This window comes from Apteryx rowi, unplaced genomic scaffold (genome assembly GCF_003343035.1).
Source record: "Apteryx rowi isolate R43461 unplaced genomic scaffold, aptRow1 scaffold_4, whole genome shotgun sequence".
Taxonomy (NCBI): domain Eukaryota; kingdom Metazoa; phylum Chordata; class Aves; order Apterygiformes; family Apterygidae; genus Apteryx; species Apteryx rowi.
Genome location: NW_020450529.1, coordinates 976,491 through 998,680, shown reverse-complemented (window position 1 = coordinate 998,680; position 22,190 = coordinate 976,491). Strand labels below are relative to the sequence as shown.

The following is a 22,190-nucleotide window of genomic DNA, read 5'->3' as shown; positions in this document are numbered from 1 at the left end:
AATAATGGTCATTAATTAGTTTATTCCCACATAGCCCCTGTATGCACAGCTGGCAAAAAAAAATTGCTTTTCCACAATACTCTTTTTAGGATAAGAGTTTTTTCAGATTCTTTGGGGAAATATAAAAATCTCTGAATAATTAAATCTTTTGAAAGTCTGAAGAAGTTTTACATTTACTGGCATTCATCAGCAGCACGACCTAGAAGACAGGTGACAGCTTTGGGGGCAACCAGCTACACAAAAACCATTCACAACAGTTTTGAATCTTTGTATTTTCATTCATCCTAGAGAAATGCAGGGTCCTCTGTAAATATATGCTTGCTTACCTGTTATAATTCATCCTGCGGCAATTTGGGGAACTAAAGGATCAGTTCCACTGAATTACTGCTCAACTGTTAACATAGCATGCCACATGCTCCTGATTTGAGACTAAGCAGAGTTAAAATTCCTCAGAGAAGAACTATAGACATGCTGTTACCAAAACCCAAACACCACTGTCTTAAAATAAACACACTGCCAAAGCCACATTTAATGCGCAGCAGCCGATCCCTCAGCAGAAGTACTTTGCATGATACCATCTTAAGACCCAAGTAGTCCAGCTAAATAAGCAAAATTTTAAATTCTGTTAGGGACATGATCTTGACAACAAAGAAAGATCTGGCTATCATTTCTGTTCATTAAGGATAGAGGAAACACTAAAAACAACCCCAATGAAGATTAAAATGTAGCATAAGACTTCCATATTAATTTACCACTTATTAATCTTCAAAATCCTTTAACTTACAGATTTCATTCTAAGCACAACTGGGCAAAATAAGAGCTTTAACATAAAATTACTATCCAATTTAAGGCTCAGAGGACTTAGAAATACAAGCATGCAGTAAAACTGCATGCAGCAGAAGTCCTTCACAGGTCAAGTCTGATCAGTTAGAAATAATGGTCTAAGTTTACACTAGTACGTGAAAGACAGAAGTCCACAGTTCTGATGCGAATGTGGCAACCCGAACAAATTCTGAAGCAGGAGCCATAAAGTCAGTGGCATGCATTAATCTTACGAAAGCTGAGACCTTACAGAAACAATCTTTCCTGGGGGAACTTAAAAAGAACCACAGCAAGCAGAGTAAGGTGCAATTTTTATTTTTATCTTTTAACTTGACAGCTAATGAAGGAATTTTCCTTTGACCCATCTGAATCAGGGGAATGCCCCGCCCCCCCCCTTTTTTTTTTTGAAGTAACTAATCTTGGCTTCTACAGCTTTAAAACACATTTTATAGAAATTCCGGAAGTACGGATCCCTCCTCACCAAGTGAAAAGCAGGAATAAATGTTATCCGAATAGAATTTTAATGCTAGTGAGCAGAAATATGATGACAATAACGTACAGACTAGGTTTTATTACCTATTTAATGTCAAACACTTCAAAACATTATCCAGTGTTTTCTTGCAACTAAAAGCCAAAAAGCAATCCTTTTGGTGATGCACATACTTTTTGAGAAAGGAAGATTACCGCTATCATATTTATACAGTGATCTTAAAGTGATTTATATAGCAGGTAACCAAGAAACAAATACAATCCACTGTATTATAACTCATCAACTAATATTTCTTATTTCAGCAGTACAGAAAAATGGCCAGATGCACTTAAAAGTTTTGAGAGTTAAGTTTCTTACCTTCTGAGGCTGTCCTTCTTCTCTTCTCTTGTCAAGCAGCTATCTAGATGTTTGTTTATATATTGCTCCGGAATAGCAACCCCACAAACAGGGCAATCCACTGAAAGCAAAGGAGAATAATTTTACTAACATGTACGTTAAAGCAAAATCAAGTGTTTTCATGTGAATAGTATTAATTGTTGACTGAAGAAAATGAAAACCCAGACTTCCAGATTTCATTTTTTAAACATCTGGCACATCTAACTAGAGTCTTCACTCTTAGCAGTTATTTTCACTCCAGAACATTTATTCCCCTTTATATATTATATTAGAATGCATCCTGTCTTCTGYGCACAGTCAGATGGAAAGAAATCTCTAACAAATGTAGAATAATGTACATATTATATAGAAATCTAAAGATTAATATAAATGTAAAAATAAGTGCATTTCTGGGACAACTTATCTCGCTTTTGTGGTATTTCACTCCTAAATAAAGGAAGTTGTTTTATTCTAATGAGACAGTATAGCGCAAACTTTATTCATTTTAACATAATGTTCCCAGTTTATGGCTCTCAAAAGACTGTCAATATATGAGTCAGTTAACAAAACCTCACAGGAATATGGTGATCCAACCATGCCTCATACTYGTTTTTTAGAATAGCTAACTGGATTTTGTGACTTGGGCTCAGAGGCTCAAGAATGCCCTATAACGTGGTCCCACCCAAATCAGAATTCCTCTTGCATCACATTTTCAAGAAGCAAGTATAAATGCCACCTGTAAAGACTGTCAAAAACACAGTTTTAAAATGTTTGTCTTTTGCAGTTACATTCTGACAAAAACAAAAGTCTAACTTTAAATGAACAATATGAGATTAAGAGATCCTTTAACCAGCATCTTCTATATTAATATGAAGTCAATTTTAATTAAAAAAAATAACAAAAACAGGAAAAAACTTGTGAAATGTGGGAGTTTGAGAGACTGATTTACACTCATGACACTGATTTGGAATTCCTGACTCCTATCCTATTCCAGTAAGAAGTTAAAAAAAYAACAACTGGGACAATATTATTAATACAAATAGCTCTCTGCAGTCTATTGTTGTATTTGAAGTCTACATTTCAATACTTAATGCAACAGCATATAATACTTGCTAGAAAAACCTTCAGCATTGCCTCATTTTGTGACTCTGGCTTATATTGTTTGACCAACTTTTTCATTTGTTGAAATAATTTCAATGTAATACATGCTAGAGAATTTAATAAGATCATAAAATGGTGATCAAGTGCTCAAGAGTAAATGAGAGGTAAAATTTCGTATTAGTTTTAAATTAGTAATGCGAGCAAGTCTGCATAGAACTAGAGAACAGATCTTTCGGCTAAGCTGATGCTATTTTCATACRGCTACTTTCCTGGCTGTATTACATCTTTAAGCAGTATTTACCCAGCTAATGAATAGATATGAACTTCAGAGTTCCAGTCTACCAGGTTGTTAAATAAAAATTTTAAAGAATAGATAAATATGAACCAATAGCAATCAATGTTCTACTCCTATGTGGTCCACTATTTTATATTAATTTAGGTTTTTAATTGACTCAATAGGATGATGTCAAAAGAAAGAGGATTCTGTCATTTTATTATAGTTGATTAATTTATTTTGAAACATGAGAATGTCCATTTGAGCTAATCTTAACACTGTACAATTATGGAAGAATAAAGCAGATTACTTTTTTCTGGAGAGTGTATGAACAAGAATATTAACAAAACTGAAACCATGATGATTTTGATTGTGTATATACCCCTCAAATAACAAATACACTATAAAATAACTTGCTTCTGATTACTTGAGGATATGAGAGCAGAATGAACGACAATGTTGTCCGTCTAGCCATTAAGGGGAAGGAGAAGAAAAATGACTTCATTTTCTACTGAGTAACACTGTTGTGTAACCATTGTTTTTTTAGAGTTGTTACTAAAAAGAAAGGAATCTAAGAGCTGAACTCCACTTAATTGCTTGGCATCAACCCAAACTTCCTCATCAAGAATATGCTTGTAGCATAGTTCTGTCCCATGTAAGCAGTAATCTCACACAAGCATTCAGCCATCTGAATGAATCACAGTCCAGTTAAACAGGATGCACCTGAACATGTCAATACTTTAACTGGCAGATCAGAATATGGCAGAAAAATCAGATGAATGCCATATATTGACGGTTCTCTAATGCATACAGCCAATCGCTACCAAGGACTCAGGGAAAAGAACAGGACAAAACCAAAAATTAAGCAYCTCACCTTTCTTAACTAATTTCGCCACAGATGTAGAAGGTTCTTCATGATTTTTGGCACATTCAGAACTCTTTCCCGATCCCACTTCATTGTCTTTACCACAAGCCTCTGGAGGACTGCTGCAAAGGTTATGGTGGTTCTCAGTTTTGCAAACCTTCCAATCTGTTCCTGCAAGTCCATCTGCCTTTGTTGGGGTGCGAACGTTTTCCTTTGTCAAGAAACTGTCAATCACCGGTACCTCTTCTTTTTGGCCAGTTTTAACTGGCCAAGCCACAGGACTCCTAACATGGCTTTTGCCAGTTGATCGTCTGCTACAGGCCAATGGAGAAGAAATCACTGGAGTATCCACGACCAACTGGAACAGCTGCTGTCTAGGAGTATCCAGAAGGCAACACGCAGTTAGCTACATCTAATAGTACTAACTTTTTCTTTGAGAAGAAATAGGGAGACAAAACAGCTGGGAATAGGCTTTCACTTCAGTTCTTCCTCATTCTCCCCCTTGCTAGCAGGCAGGACTTGTGACTTGACTAGCCCACAGAAACCACGAGCACACTAGCTCAGCGTCACCACACTCTACAGAATCTAAGAATTATTTTCCTGATTTTCAAGCAAAATAAATTACATTGTGCAACTGTAATAAAACGAGCTTCAACACATGACACACAGTAAGGTGCAAGAGTTTTTCACCCTTACTTGAAGACCGTAGATAAACGGTTTCAAGACAGAGTACTTCACACAAGGTATATGCTGTGATAGACACTTCCCAAAACAGAAGTCCACAGAAAATATTTCCATATTCTTTCTGTCCTTCCTTACTGTTGGTCTCCTTAGTCAGCTGCTCACTGCCCACCCAGCAGAAAAAATCCCTCTAAAACAATAACTGAATGCCTGTCAGCTCCTGAAATTTGGTGTCAGCCAGCCTGGACTATGTGTGTTACACGCTTCATTGACGATCAGCTGGTCTTTCAATATGCATCATTAAACACACCTGAGAAGTAGATTTTCTTAGACATAAGGTAAATTTCCACACAGCAAATTGCAAACACACTGCAGTAAAAGCAGCTCTTCTACATTATCTAAATATACTGGGGAATTTAAAACATGGAACAAACTTGTTAACCTGTCTTCTATCTGCCTCCCCCTAATTTTAGTACTTCAGAAYGATGGTCATGCCAAATAGTGCGAGCTCTCCATTTTTTCCCCTCATATAAATTATGGGGAAACATAGCCACCCTTTTGAACAGCCCCCTTCAGTCCCCACCAGAACGCACACTGCTTAGGCCCACACGCTCTTCCCTCCCCTCGCACTTCCCACCCTCCTCAAGGCCAGCCAATGGCAAGCGGACGCGAGTTAAACAGAAGTCTCTTTCCAAAGAGATAAACTTTTATCAGTAGAAACTTGGTGGAAGCAGAAGGTTCATTCTTCTGTCTCACTTTCATTAGTGCTTTTAACTTTGAGCCAACACATAGAACTATGAAGTCCGTTGTCCTGCTCAGGCAACTGAAAGCTACCAAAGAGCCCAAAGACTTTAAAGACATGTTTTATTCCTACCCTCCTGTGGGTTTTTGCAGAGTCCTGTTTATTTTGCCACATATTTTACACAAATCCATCTAAAATAAAGTAAGCCAAAGACTGCAGTCTTGGCATGGAGACTGCATAGCAATGCAGCTGTCTAGACTGTCCGCATACCTTGTGGTTCACTTTCACTCCTGTATCATCATAGGCAGAGGGAAGGTTTTCCCAACCAGTGCCAACGATGGACGAACCACATATGTTCCAAGCTTATCCACTGCTTCTCTGACAAGAATCCTCAAGATCCTGAGGGCCACATTCAAGTCCATATATCCACATTCACATCAGCCAGCAGAAGTACACGTGCAGGCATTAAACCGCTCCCCTTTAATTCACTGCTCTACCATCCCTTGGCAACCTGCATATGCTTCTCTTACCCTCTCGTCACCTGTCAAGCTCTCCAAACATGCAGAGCCTGCCCAGCTGTTTCATTAACTTTGTCCCTGGCTTGCTACAGTTCCCATAACCACCACCTGCCAAGCCTTGGCTGCTGCATGGTCAGAAATCCTACCAAAAAAAGAAGCAATTCTGAAAGAGTTTTGCCATGTACAAACTCTGACAAACTGGAATAGCTTACAAAAAATGGAACATTTTAAAGGAAAAGCACTAACAGTAATGAATGGAGGAAACAGGTTCACCTCTTGAGATATTCTGTCTCCACATGCTAACAGTGCGGAGGGGAGGAGATCTCCCCCTCACTTCTCTTTACAGCAGGATAAGAAGAGAGCGGGGCAAGAACAGGGACAGATTTTGAGGATGCTGGAGAGTCCCAGAGGCTCCACAGCAAGAGGCATGCTATACCTCGCGCACATCTCGCCGTGCCTCCACCCCGTAAATCTGAAATTGTGTGACTCACGCTGCAGCAGCTCCAAAGCAGCCGGCCCAAAGCTTGACATTCAAAGCAGAGAGCAATGAAGGTGATGCTAACTTCTAGGAGGCAAGCCCCTCCTTGTGCTGCTGCTTACACCTGCACAAAACGTGGGCGTTCCTCAGACACATTTGCAACACTGCTAACACTGCAAAGTCCTTATTCTTCCATTTCAGAATACTTCAACTGTTTCAAGCACCGGGTACCTTCAATACCTTTTTACTACTCCCACTGTTTAATAGCGCAGACTATTTTAAAGCCTTGACTTTACTGTTCTGACTGTGATGCCATTCATGCCATCTGTGGTGACAAAGCATGMGAAACAAGAACAGCCATGGGATTTGTTTCATTTCTGCCCCTCCTTCAAGCCCCAAAACCATACGACTTCCCAATATGTGACAATATGACCTCCCTGCTCTACTATACATACAGCACAAGATACCTGATCAGAACATCAGTTACTTGTTTTGAGACAAAACATGCTTCACAAATGCAATGAGTTGAAGAGAACGCGGCCTCAGTGGTACATTACAGAGCAGTGAGAATGCACCATTCCCCCAACATTTGCGAACAGAAAGGATTGCCCCTCGGACATGCAGGGACAGCTCAGGGACAGCCAGCCTATCTCCTGAACTGGGTCCCCGTACGAACGCAAGGGTGTTTACAAGAGCAGCAGGCACACAGGGGAGAGCAAACACCGACTAGCTGGGCACTGAACAGGGTAAAGCTAAACTGTGGGCCAACTTCAGGGGAAGAGCACAAGAAGGGGGAGAAGGAGGGCTGGAAATTTTAAAGTGTGGTTCAGCAGTTGGCTGGGGAGGCTAGCATAAATGGCTGCATTGCTCCACGCAGGGAGGATGGGAAAGCTCCCAGCAGGAAAAAAGTGTTTACAAAGTCTATAACTCAGAAAGAGGAAATACTGGTTGAAATAATTTGGATTACTATTCCTTTTCTGCAAAAAGAGCAACAGGAGACTGTGGGCGATGCATTTACAGAACATGCAGAGTGCCATAAAATTATTTCTTACAGCTCTTTCATGAAGACACAAAGCCCATAATAAGTCTGAAGTGTAGCTATGCTCTAAGATTTACAACTGAAGACATTCTAGTGTTGGGTGACTACTTAGGAAACCTATCAGTCTTTTAAGGTAAAGATTTGTCATGTCTGGGGGGGAAAAAAAAATCCTAATTAAGAACTTTCTGTATGTATGTATTTGCTTTTAAAAGACAGATATGTCACTGCATGCCCAGACGATTATACTAGTTTATAATGGGCTCACGGTGAATAAACAGAACAATCAGCTCAGCACACTAACGTTTTGCTGTGGCTATGTGCAAGCTAGACTCAGAAGCCTGATTTAGAGTTTGATTTTACTGGATTACAGGAAGAAATTGATATTTGTCAGTGGCAAGTTACATTAGTCCCAAGACGCTCTGAACTTCTACAGTACAAACAACAGCAATTAAGTGTGGCAGGAAAACTATGTTTTCTTGTCTGCTCATGCCTAGATAAGGACTGGAAGTTTTTAAGGAGGTTAATTCCACGACTGACACAAATACAGAGTGGTCTAGCTACTGTTGTCATAGGATCAACTACACGGGAATTTAAAGAGCTTATTGAAGGGGAACCTAAACAGTGCCTTTATGCAGACATGTCCCACTTCTGCTTCTTGTTTGCTGTTTACAAGGGGTATATTTCATCCTAAAGCATCAGGAAGTTCRGACAGAATACGCCTGTGCCTGGCCCTCAGCAGCAAGGACTGGCAGATAAAAGAACCCAATTTTATTGCAGATAAATACACTGTATTCCTCAACTCAAAGGTAACAAGCTACAGCCCCAGAAGATATGTCACCTCAAATGGCTGTACTTCGCAGTGAGGTTCAAAAGCAAATCGGTTAGTTGCCTTTTATTCCTAAAATGCTTAGGCAAAATTTAATCCTGTATGAAAGGATAAACTTCTGAACTCAGGGAAGGTTGTTCTGGAGGTCACAAGGTGGACTACCCAAATATAAGATCATCCCACTTCAAATACAACTAGTTAATATTTGTACAAGGGCAGCCAAAATGCTGAAATTTCCATTTGGAAAATTTCTCTTTCTGTAATAACAATTATCTCAATAAAATATGTCCTGTGTATATAGAGACACAAAAACTGGAAAAAACAATAAAAATAAAACCTATCCTAACAATAAACTGATAATAAAGGGTGTTGTAATTACACCACCGATCTATAAGTAATCTTAGAGCTATTTCTCACATTGGAGGATAAAGACTTATGAAGAGACTTTCTGAAGAGATTTGATTTTGGAACAGAATCAATGGAAAGAACTAGGACAAGCACATGTTAGCTGGTTTGCCAGAACACAAACACACATTAAATCTCTCTATGCTTCTTCGGTGGGAAAATGCAGAAAAAGCTAGTACTAAATTCAAAGAGGAGAGAAAAGTCTCAGGCTGGATTTTCCCAGACTCCGGCGCGTTGGGAGAGCACGCGGCAGCTTCACTTAGCTTTGTGATGACATCTAGCGGCTCCGCATGTGCACCAAACCGGAGCCCAAACACATTACCGCGGTGCAAGACCCTAAGCACGTCTGGCTAAGGTAGCACGGTCCCATCCATCTGCCTTCTCTCAGGCCATCTGATGTTCCCTTTATTAACTGCCACTTCCCCTCCTGCATACCAAACCCGAGTTACTCAAAGTTCTTCGCCACAGGAATCCCGAGAGCTGCTTTTCAAGTGATTTTGACAAGCACAATTACACTTGAAGATTCATTCATCATTCCAGACACAAAGACACAAAGGCCAAGAGAAAGCATGCGATTAATGGAGAAATTCACTGTCTACCATCACCAGGTTATAAGGCTTAGTTAGAAACTAATTCTATTGGTAGACACGAGGCCAAAATATTTTAAAAGACTCTGCATTTTGCATGCAATTTTTSAACAATTAACTTTTACCTAGATTACATGCCCTCATGAAGTTAACACAAAGTACTATCCACTCTGAAAGGTTTTAGCAGATAGTTTTACCTTCCTGGCACAAAAGTGATAATCGCCTCCTAGCTAAGGAACCTCAGTTTAAGAGCATGAGTGTCCTTTAAAGGCTGAATGAGGAACCAACAAGATACTAGTATGTCCTAACATTCATCGTTATAACCGCTGCCCGAATCTTCCCTTCTGACCCATCCTCTTTAAAAGCTAGCCTGGATTAGGGCAGGGAGTTATTGCTCTTCTAGTTTGACTGTAAACGTAGAGTCACCTTAGTACTCTGTATATGGCATATTTTCTCTACCAGGCATGCTTTAATAGAGGTATCAAAATTTTGCAAGTTTTCTTCTTCAGATTTGCAAGACTTGCAGAGAAATTTTCAGTGTGCTTATCGTCAAGATCCTGGTTCCCATTTTACGGTAAGTTCGCATCTCGCTTGCCCAAGGAACTGAGGAAGAGAAAGTAGGCAGTAAAATAATGCTTCTGCGTAAATGCATTTAGGGGAAGGAGGGCAGATGTCATTCTCCCTAGGAAAAGCTCACACAGGACAGTTCTACAGGTACTGAAGGACAATTTCTCTCCTTAAATTTCCTTCTGCAGTTCTCCTGGAAGTTTATCAGTGTATTAGAAATGACAATACCTGCTCTCAGAGCACTGTGAGAGTGGATGTGTTTCTTCCTGTGACTCACTAGCTGACAAGTAACTCTGATCAGGAAACTAAGATATAACCTTGAAAGTAAAAACACATTTTTCTTCCCTGTTTATTAATAAAATTAAAAAATAAATAAATAAAAGATCATTTTCAGCAGCAAACAGTTTTCTATTTATGTAACTAGAATTCTAATTTCCATTTCTACATTTTTCTAATTATGCGATGCAGAAACTGATGATTTTCACCAGAATATTCTCTTTATTTACAGACAACAAAATTAATTTCAGGACAACCCCAGAAGTTTACACTTTGTACTATTTTGGAAGCCACTGTTCCCACGGCAGCTGACAAAACTCAGCGTTGCTCATGCACTCCATAACTTACTCTCATGACCTGCGGAAAGATGGTTCTGCACCCATTACAGTAGCCTATGGGCTGTAATTGGCCTAATTGGCCCAACAGGGCAACGCACGTCCTTAGCACATTCGGTGCTCAGGATATTTGTGTGTACTTGAACACAACGCAGGCCAGTGTAAACTGAGGCCTATTCAAGCCTATTTGAAACTGCTCCCTCCACCTTTTCATACAGAATACAACATTACACAGTTCCATAACGAATGCCACAGACATCTTCACTGTTGCTGGGAATCTCGGAATCTACAACTTCCACTGGGAGGAAAGCTGGATTCGCAGCACGACAGCCGCTGAGCTAAACGGAGCACGAATTATCATGAAGGCTCCGAGTCTGCAAACACTTACAGCACAAGCCAAATGCCGAACGTCAGTACAAATGGGAGGAGCATTCAGGACTACTCAGAACGATTTCCACTCCCCTGCACACCCTGACCTTGGTGCACAGTTTTTATTTTGCTAAATGTACTAGCAACATTAACATTTTCTTTCCCTACAGGCCTGATTTAAGAAACATGTTTGCATTTTGCTGCATGCTGAAAAGATTTAAGGCCTAATTTTCATAAATGCTAAACCACCTGAGGCTCAAAGTCAAGGGAGTGAGGACTGGAGGAGCTCAGCACATTTCAAAAATCAAGCGCTGCAGTTTGAGTTTGTTCTCAAGGAGGTCCGAAAGGAAACGGAGAAGAGGAAGACACGAGGGGATAAGACAGAAGGTTTGTCCTCTACTAGCTTCTCTAGGCCAAARCCCACTAACACCCTTACAGTTTAATGACACTCAAAACGCTCCCCAGGCAGGTAACGCTCCCTCTGAACACAGGGCCACCTGCAGAGCAAATGCAACGTCAGACCAGAAGAGATCAGCAACTGAAGGTCTGTTTACAGCAGCGCTCGCCTCGCAGGTGGTCTCCTGGCTCTTCCGTGCAATTTCAGYGGCTCTCGTAGTATATCTGATTGAAAGGTTACGTGAGAGGAATTATTAAGTCCCATCTCAAATTGGGAAAATAAAGCACATCTCTTCTAGGTCCATAAGAGCATTCATGAAACTGCAAGTCTTGAGGCAGAGCAGCTTTCATTCTTGCTCTCAACACAAGTCTCCAAGAGCCTGGCATAGCACCAACTTTAAGTAGTAACTCAAGTGCATGGAATTTAAGGTAGATCTGTAAAAAATGCACATTTACAAAAACTCTATTTTCCTACCACCTCAGAACTGAAGCCATGAAAAATGAGAGGAATCTTTGGTGGCACTGAACAGCCCAGCCTCCATCCCTCATCACCGAAATTCAATGAGCTGAACATTAAAAAGTTAAAAAAACAGAAGAGGGGAAGTTATTTTCATACAGATGATAGAACTGGAAAACACCAAGCAGAAAAAGGCTTTCAAGACTTTGGAAAATTAGATACTCAAAGAAAGAGCTGATACTTTTTACAGGACTATGGTCACACCACAGAATGAAGACAGCAAAGTCAATTGCTTGTACTGGCTTCAGTTTTTCCCATTTTAATACACTTATCTCTAAACAATTTGATGGCATTTTACTTCATTAAAAATTATATTAAAAAATTCTTTGGGCAATCTAAGTGTTCTTCCAAATAAAATCTTGAACAGAAATTCTGCATCTCTCTTATCTAGAGGTTGTTTATCCCTTTTCAATTAAAATACTTTCAGAGGTCCACTTGCATACTTTATGCCGTAAGAAACCATAAAGTGAGTCTTCCTAGAGAAATACTCATATCACAGAAAATATGAGGAATTGATTGAAGCTGTTGATCAGTTAAGAACAGTATTTAATGTAGATATTCTACAAGTAATTACTTTCTCAAAACAAAGGAGTTTCTCTCTTTTTTGCCCTCAGTGGATGCCTAAGACACAAACACATTTTCAAAGCTGTTCAAGTGTTTACTAGGTTAACTGAGGACATTACAGTTTTAGGTTTATTGATCTAAATCTATGTTGAGAAGTTGATTGAACTCCAAGTCACAAGAGGAAAGATTAAACTACTCTGACTGGTAAGATTTATACTGACCCATTAAAGCAGTCAAAAATATTAACATTTAAGATTCAATATCATAATGGATCCGAGTCAGCAGTTCTTGTTCCCTAAGAAATTAGATGCTACCAAAAAAATAGTAATCCATTCATCATTAGGAAGCACTAAAAGACAGCGCAAGCTAGAATATTGGAATTGTAGAATTTCAATTCTTCAAATAAAATCAATTAAATCTAGTAGTAGTCATACAGAAGATTAGATCTTCAGCACAGAGATACTGTCAAGAAACAAAGCCATAAAATGAACTAGGCTTCCTATCACTTATGAAGCCAAGAATTTCATTGATTTCAAGCTCCAAGTTCAATTCAGAAAAAAAGGTAATAGTGTATTTGCCTCCCACAACCATAGGAATATCTGTAAAATACCTAGCAAGTCACAGAGCTGCTTCTAACCAAAAGTAAATATACCATTAATACAAGAAGTCTCATATGACTACTGCAGTAAGCATTTATCAAGTTATGCTTATTTTGTTATTCCTGTCTTTAAAAGGATGAAGAGATTGAAAATGAATCAAAACCAAACACAAAAGTAGAGAAGCAAAGCAGGTGGAAACACAATACTCCATTACTTCTCTTATCCAGGAAAACTGGTCCCTCAATAACCGCATCTTTCCCATCCAATGAGTTTGCCAAGAGAATTCCTTTGCAAGTTGAACATTATCACTAGATAAAATGTTTTTGTTCAGACAATTTCCCCTGCACACACAGGAAGGATCTAGGAAGAAAATCTTTGTTACTATTAATTTCCCTATAGAAGATAATACCGGACATGTCTGCTTGACTTCCTACACCTTGATAAGAGACTGTAACTAACATGGTAACTCACCAGAAGCAACTCTGTCCTGCAAAGATGAGGTTACATAAACTCTACGTGCCACTTTAAAGGACAGGAACCTTCAGCTGAAAAACTGTAAGATTTTAAACAAAAGTGTAAACATTCATCGTTTCACATGTTAAGTGTCTGATAAAACAAACTAGATTATCAAAAACATTCCTATACAAAACAGTTGCTTCAACAGATGTGGCAACTTGTTCTTCCTACARTGTCAGCAAATCACTTCTGGGACTTTCCAGAATTAACCCTTCCTCTTTTTTCCTGCTCCTTTTCAATCTGATGTTAGGAACCTCTTTTTCCTCTCATTTCCCACTCTCAACTACATCACTGCTTCCACTTCTAGAGTAAACCTCTATATTTCCCATTCAGCCACATTTACTTAGCCATGCACACTGCCCTTGTTCAAAACCGAATTTGTCAGAGTCCGCATTCTCATTCAGTAGTGAACTCTGAACTGAAACATCTTTAAAGCCTTCACAAATGGCAATATAATCCTTTTTTAAATCTCAACTCCTGCAACAGTGACTGTATTTTGAAATTCAACTACATTTTATCCTTTGCTCTTGCAGTAAGTCTACTCTTAAAAAAGAAGAGCAACAAAACAAGCTATTATCTCCAGTATAAATTTGTTAACATAACCACAGACTCAGTGCTGTGACAGAACGCAGCCAGCAGCTTTGGCCCTTCAGCGATCCCATCGCCTGAGCAATGGAGCCGGGGAGGCGAGGGGGGTGCAAGTACAGGCTTGAGGTTTCTCATGTGGGACACAGAGACAATTCACACTGTACAGGGAGATCAGGAGTTCATGGGGACCATTCAGGCACTTGAATGTGAATCACCCAGTGAAGCGGTCGCATCACAGCCTGGCAAACAAGCAGATCAATACTAACAGAGTCTACGCCGAAGCCGACAGGAAGCTGTCCAGCTTTCCTCCCCTCCACATGAATAGCGCGGTCACTGGAATCCAGAACCAGATTTGACAACATTTCTGTTGCACAGGAGCTTTTTCGCTCACTCCTCACCCTACTCTTCACTCTGCTCCTCTACAACAAGGCTCCTGGCTTGACTAGGAGAGAGATGAAAGTTCTTCCACTGACATGGAGCAAGTGACTGCAAACATCTGTGAAGCCGCATAAGACAACTGCAACTCCTCTGCAAAGTACCTTGAGGTATATCTGAAAGGTGTTACTGGCAAATAATAATAAAAAGACAACTTGCAGAAAACCATGAAAAAGTCCCCGTGGATAATTCAGAAGGCACTGGCTTTAAGCAGAAGAACTAAAGAAGGTAAAATTCAAGTAAATAGTTGGTTATGAGGATAAATGGAGTTCAGCAGCTAGCACGTCACAAAGATTGTGACACAGACCTTTGCATCATTTTGGATGATACCCTAGTGCCAAACATCTGCCTTAAGACATCTTGTCCAAGTTACAATGATGATCTCTACCATTTGGAGATCTGAGCCTTTTTTTTTTTTTTTAAGCTAGAAAACTCACATCCCAGCGTTTCCCACAATTTTGGTGCTTGTTTTCATTTTAGGGCCACTTTTTGTACCCAAGAATTATAACAGTAGGGTTACTATGAAAAAATTCCAGTAACAAATCTTAAGATAACACCTTTACGATGATTTCACTGATTTGTAATTATACAATTAAGTTTTCAAAACACATTACCTGGCCAGATATTCCATGCACCCTACAATTAGCACACTCTCACAGCATTTAGGCTTTGGCAAATAATAAATGATTTGATGAAGACAGTTTATTAAAATACAGATGTTAGAGTAAATATTTTTTTGTCTTCACTAGCACCAAGTCTAAGTTTTTAGCACAAAACACAAACACTGGATATGGCACAAAACAGGAATTACATCACACCCTCCCTTCTAACTGCCAAACCAGATATAGTATTCATAAAAGCACAGTATACCTTGCAGAATTAAAGCTTTTAACTAGTTCATCTAATGTCCGGTTATTTTTCAGGTCAGATTCCGAGACTGCCTATTAAAAAAAAAAAAAGGCAAAAAAAAAGTCAAACACAGCAAAACAGTAAGTAAACATAAAATGTTTTTCTTGGATATGTACTTCAACCTCCACCACCCTGAATTGATAGCTGAATGAAGATGCATAAAGTTTAAGCATTTTTTCTGGAAAAATATGTCACACTAAAACACCTGCCWGCTGACTCTTAGGCAATAGGTAAAAACAAAGCATAAATCTAAAGCTATAAAATCCAGTATACCTAGTCTCTAACAATGCTTTTTTATAGCCGACTTCAAACTACTTTGAAAACCAAAACAAGAATACCATGAACGTGGTAAGAACTTTAAGCAACAAGGAATGAAAACACATGAAGGGAAGTGTTATCTTTTGAATGCTTATGGAATAAAAACATAAATTTTAAGGTGGCTTTCTGCATTCAATTCATTCTGTTTACAGAATTCATGATTTTTATCTCTCTTGCTGTTTCTCTTTGCTCTTCTTTTGTCATTCCAGAGCTTTTATTACTCTTGTTCCATTCTTGCTTCTTACTCCATCAATCTCTGGGATTTTTGAGAAGGCAGTAGTAAAATGTACTCTCCAGAAATGTACACCAAGAAGCCTGCATTTGTCTGAATGTTTAAAAATCTGTTTTCCAGTCTCCAAAAATCTACTCTGATTCATGCTTTAGAAATATGGAAGAAAATTAATTCTATTTTGCCAATACTCTTGAAGTACTGTCCATTGTTTTTAGGCAGCCTACCATTCTGAGAAGTTCAATAAAACCCAGGTGGCTTACGATGAAAAGCTAGCTTAGGGCCTAGAACAAATTGCATTCTATACTCTTTAGTGAGAAAAGACCTTCAAGTCAGATCATAACAACCACCTACCTGCAGCAGAGCAGATGAAACCTGCCACCAGTGCTTTCCAAAATGAATAATATATTTAACCTAATTTTCATAGCAAATACCTCCTTCCCCTGCTGTGCAACATACTTCTCTTTATAGTCAGTGAGCTGTATAACTAGGTATACTGGTATATCCGGTGGTCTCTAGACACTGCTAAGGATTCCTTGAAAGATGGAGAGGAGCAAACCTACTGTCAATAGGCCTGAATACACTTCAGTTGTGTCTATTAGAAGAGGCTAAGAAAAACCCTACTATTGTGTGATATTCCTTTTGCAATATAAGCAGTAGATATAATAAGCTCCTGTTCACAGAACAAAAATATAGAAGAATAATGTAACTTTCCAAATTGTCCTGTAGGCATCCAATTTCTGTCCAATTATCCCCAGTGATCACATAGGAGAAAACACTATAGTAACAAAAATAGGCAGTTAAAAACATTAGGGTTATCACTCTTGCAGTACATTACGTTCACAACTGATTTCTTTCAAAACAAACTTTTTCAAATTCCCTTCTATCTCACGCATTCAATTCAAAATACATGGGTGAGGGGGCAACACACAGGTTTGTATTGGCCATATACATGTACTCAAAAGTTTTTTCGCTCATCTTAAACTCTAGACCAAATTCAACCCAATGGCAAGTTTTTAAAAACAGCCATAATTTGAGTGCCAGTGTGCCCTCCTGTGAAATCCTCAAAAATTAGGTGCCTACAATGTCATTTGATTTCAGAAACTGTTGCTGTTACGTGCCTTTGAAAACTCAGGCCATTCAATCATGGAAAATTTAAGTGCTTACATTTCAGCACTAAATGTTTTAAATGCTGGCTTATATGAAAAAAACAAGAGGCAGTTCTACATGTTTTGAGACAGAGTTTACACACAGCTCTGAGCCAAAACCCAATTTTGATTCTCCCTCTACTTTGTCTGCCTATGGTGACAGAACAGTAGCTCTGAGAGCAGAATTTCAATTGTAAGAGCATCACACCTGGCGCAAACAGACATTTTTTCCCCACTGAAAGGAAAAGTGGTAAGGTATGATGAGAATTAATTATTTAGCATAGTCCAAAGCGAAAACATCTTGAGATTTGCCAAAAATAAACAACAAACATGGGACAAACAAAACACTTACCACACAGCATGTTGGACACTGAGTTTTGTAGGACAAAAACTTGCGTATACAAAGTGAACAATCTGGAAAAAGGAAATATATAATTTTCAACAGGCATTCTTCCAAATGCAGTTCAACACAATGCTTGTTAGCATATTTTCTCTTTCTACAATATATGCAAACTATTCCACAATACATGAATATTGAATTTTTTTTTTTTTTTTTTTTAAACTACAAGACTGATCTTAATTCTGTGGAAAAACAGTATCTTATACAAGCATTTTTCAACACCTAATCTCGGTCTCTCTGTTAAAGGCAGATGTCCATTTTCCTTTCATTAATCCAAGGCTAGAAGATCTTGGCCTGCTACTACGGCTAGAAGGGGAAGAGGTGCCTTGGTCTACAGCAGTGGAGTTCACTGCCCCAGTCCCCTCCCTTTCACTGACATGGACTAACATTGTCAGATCACTTTCATTTTCCTGCACAGCCCCAGACAAACGCTCCACCCCCACTTTATCCCAGATGTTTCTTTCCCTTTACAAAGCTATCAACCTATTATTGAGGAAAAAAGCTAAAGAAGATGGACAGCAGCACTGGAATGCTAATGCAGATATGGCTCAAATGCTTCCCAGTAGAAGCCAGTCATATCATCATCACAGGAGGCTTCAATAGCTTCCTTATTGAAATACACCCTAAATTTCATTTTGTCTCAGGAAACTGCTGAGAATTCCTTATTTTACTTTCGGTACTTATTTATGAGCTTTTATAACCACTTCAACATATTAAGAAATGAAAGTTTCAGTACTCTGCAGCAAAACAGACRTTCACTTACTAGTTCTTTATTGTTCAGAGTTTCAGCACTTATGCACTTTAAGTGCTATAACTAATCAACAGTCGCCTAAGCAGATATATTTCAAAAACCCTCTCTGAAGAAGTCTGAGAAGAAGCAGGAGCATTAATACACTAATTCAACAGTTACATCTGCAAATCCATCCAAATGCTCAAGAATTGCATTATATAATATGATGTGATATGGGGGAAATCCATATAAAAGAGAAATAATCTTTAACTGTATGAATATGAATCAACTTAACAGATCTGGGCTGCCAACATTTGACAACCACTCATCTTCAGTAAGCAATGGGATTGATTTATGTTTGCAGCCATCACTGCTCACACTGGTGAAGCACAGTCAGGGATAATAAATCACATCAGCTCTTAGTCTTAAGATTTGTGTATACGGCTCCCTCTGGGCATGTGCAGAGTAGACAAAGGCCTTACAATTCCCTGTCCCAGATCCCTTCTTTCCCACTCAACTCTTCTTCCTATGGGAGAAACAGCCCAGCCACAGCCAGGTCTCAGCCTGTTGTTCTTGGGGCAGCAGAATCTCTGGCTACTATAGACTCTGCGTGTACATCAGGAATTAAGTGGTGCCACAAAGCTCACTTTCATCTGCACTGACACACCAAACCCATCTGTAAAACTGAATCCACGAAACTAATTATAACGCTTGGCTACAGCCACTGTATTTCAGTATACAGAAAGRAAGAGAATCCCAAAATATTAATTTAATCTGAGAAACAGCACTGGATGCTTAAATGAAAATGACAGAGTAGAAACATACAAAGCATCGCCAGCAAAAAATCCACTCTAAGTTTATACTGGGAGGAGCAAGGCGGAGAGAACAAAGAGGAATAAACCAAGCTTGGCCCCAGGACATTACAAACCTCTGTAATGAGCAGGAAGAGTCAGCGATGCCACAATTTACACACCACACATCTAGAACTCTAAGTGAACAGGCAACTCTGAAACCTGCTTAGCTAGAAACAAACCGGCAAGTTCAACCAAGATTTTATAGAAGGAGAAATCCTGAATGACAGAAAATAGCTCCCTGCAAGAGCTATAGACATTTCTCTATGTGTAAGTCAAACAGACGGACGTTCCTCTGCCCGCTTTTCAAGCCACCGTGTGCACAGGTCAAGACTGCACCGCCGCACTCGTGCTGAGCCGTGCTTGGATGAAGGCTCCGACTTGGGAACGCTGCTGATTCACAGGGGGCTGGTGCGGTCGGTGACTCTTCCCAGGGCCCGGCTCAGTCCCTTGCTGGAGGTTACCATCCTGGCAGCAGCAGACATCCCTCAGCCACTGCATGACACAGTCACTGGTTCGTTTAAGCTGTTTAGATCCCTCAGGAGAGGCAGCACATTTTAATACTCCCGCTACAAGTGGTAACAACCACCAGGCAATGAGAAGCACATCTGATGGCAAAACCTCTTAAACCACCTCAGCATAAATTGATTCAGCTTGTGAGATGAGTTCTAGGATAGAAACCAGAAAGGCAGGGCATACTCGCTCATGCAAGGGGCCAGACAACTACAGCTTTACAGGTCTGAAGCAGCCACTCCTTGCTAGGACGGAAATTCAGATCTGACTGCCCCAGTCTACGCCATATTAATGATTCAAATCCAGTCATACCTGCCTGAAAGTATATGAAGTCTCAGGGTCACAGTTCACCTTCACCCTGGACAGATGTCCATATTATAAGAGACATTCATCTTCAGATCCTTTTGTTATGTGAAAGAGATAAGAATGGCACATCTACTCTGTCACTAAAGAAACAATCTGGAGCACAGCAAGAATTTATCGACTGCTGTCAACAGAACTATTAAATGCTACCAGTCATCCAAGAACAAGCAAAGGGAGAGGAATTTTAAATGGCTATGGATGCAAACAGATTACAGAGATGGCTAGAACTGCAATAGATCACTAAAAATAAAAAAATAAAAAAAAAAAATCCTGAAAGCAAATGCAAATGTATTTCATCTTCTTCTGTGTGTAAGTAACCACTTATTTAATGGAAGAGGGCTTTTTTCCCTACAGTTGTTCAATTTCAGTGTACTGAAGAGATTACACAGATATAACTGAGTGGGAAATACTTTTAAAAAATCCTGATTTATAGTAGAAAACTTAGGCTTGCTGCAAGTTGGGAGGAAAAAAAATCAAATTGTATTTCACAGATTACATATAAGGGAGACATTCTTATTCATTTAAGGGCCTTTGAACTGAGCTGTGTCACAGGCAGGCTAGTAACACCAGGTACTGTAAAGAATTTTCAGTGTTTTTTCCACTTTTTTCAGTTGCTTATAATTTTGCCAAGCTAAACAAAATCTCATTGCCAAACTACGGGTAAGACAGTGTTTCGTTCAGAAACTGCGATAATCACAAGCATTTATTTTAATGCGAGAAAAGGCAATGTACTCTCCCCTAATCTGACTTCCAGTAAACCATTTTGTTACCACCTTCCAATAGATTTCAGCCCAAGGCAGACAGTGTGGCATGGAAAATTCTAGCTCATAATACTCACTGCTCTCTGCCCTACAGCTTTGAGTTTTGCTTCTACCTCAAGATTTTATGAAAGACATTTAAATGAATGATTTTAGGAACAGATGGAATTTAAGTTAATCCAGACAATAGGTATTTGTATCATCAGAACAGAGGTTGCACCCAAACTGCACGTGGAAAAGCTGGTGGCCACTTCACAACTCTCATCCAAAAGAAGTCCTCTGCAACATCGCACAGGCAAACTGCTTTGCTGACTAAACTGTGGAGTAGAACTACTACACATTTTGTAAAGGAAATTAAGGATCAATAGCCTCACTGCACTCCAATAAATAATAAGTGGTCAAATGATGACTTGTCTATGAAACCATAAAGGAGAAAATTTACAAAGACATTCTTCAGTGGCTTTCTGTCACACAGATAAGGTGCAAGAGGATTTTGTTAACCCATAATAAAAAACCACAAGGCCATTCTCCAGTCCTATGTTTTCTAGAAAAGATATATGAGGACAGAACTATCCAATCAATATTCTATACATCTTCTTTGGCCTTCCCTTTTTGCCCTAATCTGTCAACTGAATGACAAAGTAGAGTCATAAGGCCAAGATACACTACTATCACAGCCACTTCTATACTCCTTGGAATAAGTGGGAAGGTGCAAATCAAATGAAATACAACCTTAATTCTGAATTCCACAAAGATAGTGGGAAAAATAAATTCATTACRCATCTAGCGACTTGCCGCAAAATGATTACCTTGACTCCTATTTTAGGACCATTCAAAAGTCTAATTTTTATTAAAACTCAGTTGCAAACACCCAAGTCAATACAGATGTTTTGGGGATCTTCCATTAAACTACAGTGTTAATCATGGGGCAGCAGGCATAGATTTACAATGAAAAGGAAATAACAGTTCCATGTTCACCTCCATCAACAAAAAATAATAGGAAACTACAAGACATAGTAGGACAAAATGAGTCAAGCAACAGCAAGAAATGTACACAGTACTTTCAGTACTAGAAGTAATCACACTTCCTTAAATCGTACTTACAGTTATGCGAGCACTGCGGAATGATCATTGCAATATTGAAGTAATCAAAACATATCCCACAGCGCAACAAGTCATCCACCGCCTGGAAGGGAAAACCAGAGGTCACCTAAAGGATGGCTGCAAGGCTTCTTGCGTGAACTGCAAACGAGCAAACGCGCATTTCCAGCCGCTGAAACTTTGGGGCGCTACACTCGTAAACCACACAGATTAAAACACGTCGCCTGCAGCACGGAATTTAATGCCTGGGGGGTATTATTTATGCCGAGAACAGACACAGCGCAGATTCTTGCGAAGTCCCGCCGAGTAGCCGGTGCCGAGGGTCGAAGCCGGGGCGAGCCGACCGCGCTCAGCTCCGGCAGCGGCCGGGAGCAGCGGAGCCCCGCCGGGGCCGCCACGGGACCCGGGCTCCCCTCGCCCCCCGGCGCGCTGCCACCGCCAGGCGCCTTCCCGACCCGCGCTGTCACTCACGACACCGGCCGGCGGCGCGGCGGCGCCCCCCCCC

The 22,190-nt window shown here is 39.8% G+C and overlaps 1 protein-coding gene across 6 annotated transcripts in view; it reads right to left on the bottom strand.

Annotated features, from left to right (window-relative positions):
- Positions 1-21,985, bottom strand: part of RAD18 (RAD18, E3 ubiquitin protein ligase) — a 70,954-nt gene extending 48,969 nt beyond the window's left edge. For 2 of the 6 annotated variants that reach the window (XM_026074903.1, XM_026074905.1), the window contains exons 1-5: positions 21,689-21,978; positions 17,322-17,383; positions 15,236-15,306; positions 3,937-4,301; positions 1,670-1,769 (exon numbers count right to left, since the gene is read on the bottom strand). In XM_026074903.1, the coding sequence (XP_025930688.1) occupies positions 1,670-1,769; positions 3,937-4,301; positions 15,236-15,306; positions 17,322-17,383; positions 21,689-21,716 (626 nt within the window). In that variant the 5' untranslated portion in view covers positions 21,717-21,978. Of the gene's footprint in view, positions 1-1,669; positions 1,770-3,936; positions 4,302-15,235; positions 15,307-17,321; positions 17,384-21,688 lie in introns of all 6 variants that reach the window. The other 4 variants (XM_026074908.1, XM_026074907.1, XM_026074906.1 and 1 more) reach the window with 4 other exon arrangements.
- Positions 21,986-22,190: the final 205 nt, after the last annotated feature.